The sequence below is a fragment of the Corvus brachyrhynchos genome, unplaced genomic scaffold (assembly GCF_000691975.1).
Source record: "Corvus brachyrhynchos isolate BGI_N302 unplaced genomic scaffold, ASM69197v1 scaffold245, whole genome shotgun sequence".
Classification (NCBI taxonomy): domain Eukaryota; kingdom Metazoa; phylum Chordata; class Aves; order Passeriformes; family Corvidae; genus Corvus; species Corvus brachyrhynchos.
Window position 1 is genome coordinate 4,364,160 of NW_008238988.1, and position 5,849 is coordinate 4,370,008.

The 5,849-nt window shown below is 43.1% G+C and overlaps 1 protein-coding gene across 13 annotated transcripts in view; it reads right to left on the bottom strand.

Moving 5' to 3' along the window:
* Positions 1-5,849, bottom strand: part of KTN1 (kinectin 1) — a 56,283-nt gene that overhangs the window by 23,519 nt on the left and 26,915 nt on the right. For 11 of the 13 annotated variants that reach the window (XM_017738862.1, XM_017738857.1, XM_017738866.1 and 8 more), the window contains 7 exons: positions 5,247-5,315; positions 4,145-4,179; positions 3,920-4,010; positions 2,500-2,568; positions 1,592-1,629; positions 878-968; positions 650-718 (listed from right to left, as the gene is read on the bottom strand). In XM_017738862.1, the coding sequence (XP_017594351.1) occupies positions 650-718; positions 878-968; positions 1,592-1,629; positions 2,500-2,568; positions 3,920-4,010; positions 4,145-4,179; positions 5,247-5,315 (462 nt within the window). The remainder of the gene's footprint in view (positions 1-649; positions 719-877; positions 969-1,591; positions 1,630-2,499; positions 2,569-3,919; positions 4,011-4,144; positions 4,180-5,246; positions 5,316-5,849) is intronic. The other 2 variants (XM_017738867.1, XM_017738859.1) reach the window with 1 other exon arrangement.

A 5,849-nucleotide genomic window follows, 5' to 3' on the forward strand; every position in this document is an offset into this window, starting at 1 on the left:
AACTTCCTGACAGCACGATGGATTAAGCTGCCTGCAGAATGGGCTCCCTAAGGAAACGTGGGCTTCCCTTGTTTTGGATGCCAGACAGCAATCAAGCCAAAAAAACCAATACTCCTCCATCCCTGCATTCCTGATAGCTAAAGCAAAACTGACTGTGCCAAGACTGAACTCTTTTTTTGGGCACTGGGAAAAAAACAGTGTTGGGTTTAGCTGGAAAGCAGATATTATCTGGGCCTGTAGGATTGCTCCAGCAACACAGAAAAAGGCCAACAACAGCAGCAGCAACTTCAGCACTTGAAATTTCCAAGTTGCCAGCGTCCGAGGATGTCCTAGGATCTCATGTTCACTACATGGACAGTGTGCCCAGACAGAGCTGATGTTGCAATGCATTAAGCTGTAGCAATTCTTGCCAAATCTCATACTAATGGTCCAAAAAGCTCAGGCTTCCAGAGGTGTGTGGTTTCTGAAAGACAGCACTAGTTATCCTACATATTTCTGGCTATATATCCAAGAACAGTGGAGCTCTAGCATTAAAAAGTTCCTTACCCGATGACATTCACCAGTGAAACAGAACACACTAGAACAGAAACGAGTGAGCAGCACATCCAAGGCAAGGCTGGTTCACACTGCTGGCACTAAAGTATTTTACCTGTTTTTCCATCTCAAGCTGGGAATTTCCTACTTCTTCTTTCAGAGCCTCTATTTCCTGTGTCAAAGCCTTTTCAATGACAAAACAAGACAGGGTTGGACAATGGAAACACGAAAACACCACAAAAATGGATGCTACAACTTGATCACTGTAGAATGCCATGCAGTAACAAACAAATGTGGTTGTGGCATCAACACAGAAAGGAAGGCAGGGATTGCACAGAGATACCTGAACAGTCTTCTCCTTGCTTGCTACTTTTAGGATTTCAGCTTGTAGGAGTTCTTCCACTGATTTTATTTTTCCATCCTTCTCGTGGATCCTTAAAAAGAGCAGAGAAATGACATTAGCTGGATGAAAAAAATGTGCTACTCAAGCAAACACACAAAATTTGGTTCTGCTATCCCATCACATCCTATCACCAGCCTCTGGGATCCACAGTGGGACCAGGCAGGAGGAACAAATAAGAAAAATAAGACTGGGACTAGTGCAGAACCAGCTGGCTTTACATAACCATCCTAAATAAATACTATTGCAGTCTAAAAATGCAAATTAAGATATCAAGAGTGCCTGGAATGACACACACTTAAAATCAGCCTTCACTGGACATTCCAGCAAAGTACTTATCAACTCAAAACTCACAGAGGGAACAGTCTCGCTCCTTTTAAAGTGCCTATGGAACAAAAATGATTATCTGACAAATCAGAGCAATTCCTCATCTAGTCAAAGTAAGGCTTATGAAATTAACTGCTTAGCAGAGAAGCAACTGGATTTTCAGCAGGTATTGATCTGGTGTGACATGTTTCAAAAATGAAAATGCCTCTTGCCACACACACACTTCACCCAGTTAAAGGCAAATCATTTCAGGGAAGCAATACGCTTGTAGTCATGGAATGAAGACAAAGAGAATTAATAATCAGAAATTAAATCTGGGCAGTAACTTACACTTTCTGCAGTTCCTCCACCAGTGATTGGAAGGAAACCTGTTAAAAACAGAGCTTCATCTTAGAAAAAGCAGAACAGAGCAAAACAATCTGTGACCATTAAGGGGTGAGGATAGAGAGTTGGAGCTCTCTGGCACTGGATGAACTATGCAGCAGCCTAATGATTTTATGTATCCGGCTGCTCCTAAGAAAATTAGCTGTCAGTCTCCAGTTCCTAGCAAACCAATAATACCAAGCCTGCTGCAAGTTCCAGGAAAACAAAGGCAAACCCACACCATCTTTACCTGAAGAGGATGAGGTTCAGGACCAGCATTTCATCAGCTACTCTTTAATACTGACACTACTGTACATCTCTTCAGGGTCATGGTGCCTCCCTCTTCCATAACTTATTTTCTAGGAACTAATTGCCCTCCTGAGCTGTCCAAGCAGAGCTGGATGTCAAGGAAAGGCACTTCCTGATCAGCACATCAAAAATGACAACACTGTGACAGCATCACTGATCAGACACAAGGAGAAGGGGGATAAGCGACACCTGCAGAGTGTGGATTGACACTGGGAACCTCAAACATTCATCACGAAGCTGAGGCAGTACGAGCTGCCTGCCAGCCATGCCTGCTGCTCCAGGCTTCTGGAAAAGGAAACCCACAGCAGTTTCAGAGCATGGCAACCTGAAACCAACCCACAGCCAGCACTGACTGGATCCTGCACGTCTGCCCCGCTTCTGACACTTCTGCAAAGGAAATATTTGACAGAAGCACCAGCTCCCAGACCAACACTGAAAGAAAACAGGATGCTTTGCCAACAGGCTTCAAAGGCATCTCCACCTTCTTCCCTTGACTTTTGCAACCACAGCAAGATTCTTTCAGATTTAGTTTAGGTGTAATAAAAGTTTTAGATTAAAAGTACTACCTGCTCCGATTGCTGAATTTGCAGGCTTTGAAGTTCTTTTCTCAGAGATGAATTTTCCGTTCGCAGGGCCTTTGAAAGCAGACACACAGATAATGAAAGACTCATTTGTGGGGGAAAAAAGTGTTAAGCTTGACAGAAAAGTAATTTCTTTTAGAATAAGTGAAAGACTTTGAAAGTCTCAAAGAGACCCCCCTCTGCAGCTGTTGCAGCCAAAGTATTCAACAAACTAATTATTCACCATGGATAACTTGGAGTGGACACCAATTTATAGGAAATTAGAGCCCAGGTATAGAGCAAGGTGGGAATGCTGTAACTGAGCAGAGAGGTCAGGAAAACAAATGTAACAGATCATGTTCCAGGCCCTCTTTTGGACACCCCATTTATTTAGATGTATTTACATAATACTGGGTTCTCCCACAGACAGGCTTCACACCACTTTGGGAATACAAATAAAAATTATAACACCACGGGCTTTAACAGTCTAGATCCTACTCTGGAGTCAATAGTAACATCCAAAATATATAAGAATTCAAAGATGCCTTTGTACAGAAACACGGTACAGGAATAAAAATCATATAATCTAAACACTGTCATCAGCATTATTAAAAAATTGTAGATTATTATTTCAAACAAATAATTTGCAAAATACCACCATCCCTGGAGGGATTTAAAAGCCTCGTGGATGTGGCACTTAGGGACATGGTTTAGTGATGGGCTTGGCAGTGCTTGGGGGATGGTGGGACTCAATGATCTTAGAGGTCTTTTCAGCCTGAAGGAGTTTTATGATGTGCTCACAGCTTTGGCTGTTCAGTAACCTCAGAGTCTGAAACCCCTCCCCAGCACACAGATGGCAACAATGCCCCTGAATTTAGGCACCTTAGGAAAGGGAACATTGTCTTGGCTATGTCCAGGTGGACACAGCTTTCCAGCAAAAGGCAGCTCAAAACAACCAGGGATTTCTGTACTGGCTCTCCAGGCTTGTCCTCATTACCTTCCTTATAAACAAACAGGAAGGAAATAACTTTACCATCATCCCAGGAGACTCACTAGTTTATAACCCACTTAGCCCTTCCAATTATCAACTAAGCAAAAAAATGCAGGAGTCCCATCATGCCAAGTTTGGACAAAACACCCTTTCCCAAAGAGAGATTCACTGGAGATTAAACCAAATGTACAGCTCTAGAGATGTATTCCCTTTCGTCCCAAGGGCATCCTAGCAAAAGCTGCCCTAGACTAAGCAGAGAGAAGCACTTATTCTACCCCACTGATGCTCATGCTTAGTCTATCTTACAGAAAAGGTTTTAACCTCATCTCCATGAGGTGCTTTTCCTATTCAGAAGGAATTCACACTGAACCATGAGCACTCCAACATGCACTTTATGTCTACTTCCCCATCAAAAGATGATACAAGGGATTTTACCTTCAGCTCCTCCTCTTTAGTAGCCACCTGGATGAGTCCTGCCTCAAGCAGCTCTTCAACTGTCTTGATTTTATCATCCCTCTCTCTCATGCTGAAAAAGCGAGGGTGAAAATTAGGAAAAAAGAGAGTTTAACTTTGAAGGCAGTTCAGCTATCAACAGTAACCTCACTGCCACCAAAATCTTTATTTTAGACTCTGACTCAAAACAAAAAAAAAGTTTCTTACCTTTTTTCCATCTGCTCTATCAAGTCTTTGTTTGTCTATGAAGAAAAAAAAAAATAGAGCCATCATTAATTGGATCAATAATGGTTTGGGATTTAAAAAACAAGTAATTGGAAAGCACCAAGTTAACCAGAAGCTTGGTTACATGACTCATCCAGAAAGGAAAACAAAGTAGGGGGAGAAAGTCCTCATGGCATGTGTGTCTAATATTGATGCTGGAAAGATGTCAGTCTTTCAGGGGAGGGACAGATCCAGCCCAAATGCCTTGATGGTTTTACACTGATGGACTGGCAGCCAGCTCAGTACCTGAAAAATCAGCCTCTTTTGAGCATTTACCAGAACTACAAGCTCCACCTGAGGCTCACTCAGCAGAACATTCACGATTTCTCAACACCACCACATTGTGAGAGAACAGATGGGAAATATAAACCAGCTTCCAAGAAAAATCACCTCCAGTCTTTGAGACAGGACACCAGATCAGCCAGGCCCAGGGGAGCAGTGGCTGCAAATCTGGCTCTCCACCAGAGGAAAGGGAGCTTTTCCACACAGGGAGCTCCTGACTAGCAGCCACCAACACAGCACAGGAAAAGTTTCCTCTCCTGCAAGTCTTTTTCCAGTGTTTCAGGAAGTTTCCTCATTCCACAATGGTGCAAAGCCAGGGATGCTCACAAGGGCTCTCCCAGAGAACATCCCAAAGGAGATGGAGCTGAACAACACAAAAGCTTTGAATGTGCAGCATCCCATGAGCACCAGTCTGGCTGCAGCAGGTGAACCATGGGTGAAAATAGAGAACAGGAGGCAAAAGACATCATAGTGTAAAGAGTTTTCTATTTCCAAAGGTCAAAGTGGTTGCAGAAATAAATTCTTGCTCGTGTTAAGCTATATGAGTCTTCCAAAAAATCCACATTTTGTTTTGACACTCTTGACTAGGTCTACAAGGCAGTCACAACTGCCTTACTTGACCCTCCATGAAAGAGAAAATACCTAAAACAGCATCAGGTTTTGACACCAACTAATCCAGCCTACAGCCAGGTTAAGAAAAAATGCTGAAGAAATTAAAAGCATAGAAGGTATTTGATAAAAGCTCAGCAAACACTGGCTGTACCTGCTCAGACAGAAGAGTCTGCAGCTTCTGAACTTCAGCTTGCAGAGTTGCGTTTTGATCCTTCAGAACCTGGAAGAAAATTGAGGCATTTTATCAGTTCAGAACTGCAGAGCCTAAATACAGTGTTTCCATAATGGCAAAGAGGTAATTAAATAGCACAGAAGTCATTAGAGAGAGTTCTTTGGAAGCTACAAGACTACAAAGAGTCCTTTCCTTCTCTGTCTTGCTTTTCTGTGTTAAGGACAAAAGTATTGTCCTTATGTTCCCATGAGAAATTCAGCTGTTACCATCTTTATTCCCTGGCAGAGAATCAGACAGTACCAAATGTGAGAAGCTTGGAAAAAAGCTGCTTTGGTTTTCCTCCTAAAGCAGCATCAGCATCGTGTCAAGATTTGATAACTGCCTCTTACAAAACACTCCTCTGGCAAAGCAAATGGTCCAAGTTCCCCTTTCTGAGCTCCCTTCAGGCGCCTCCATGCACAGCAAGGAACTGGCAGTCCAGCAGCAGAGAGGTTTGCACAGCTCCCACATTTGGTCTGACCACAGGCTGGGAAGAGGTGGATGGGGAGGACAAACAGACTTTGCCTCTCCTCCTGCATTCCT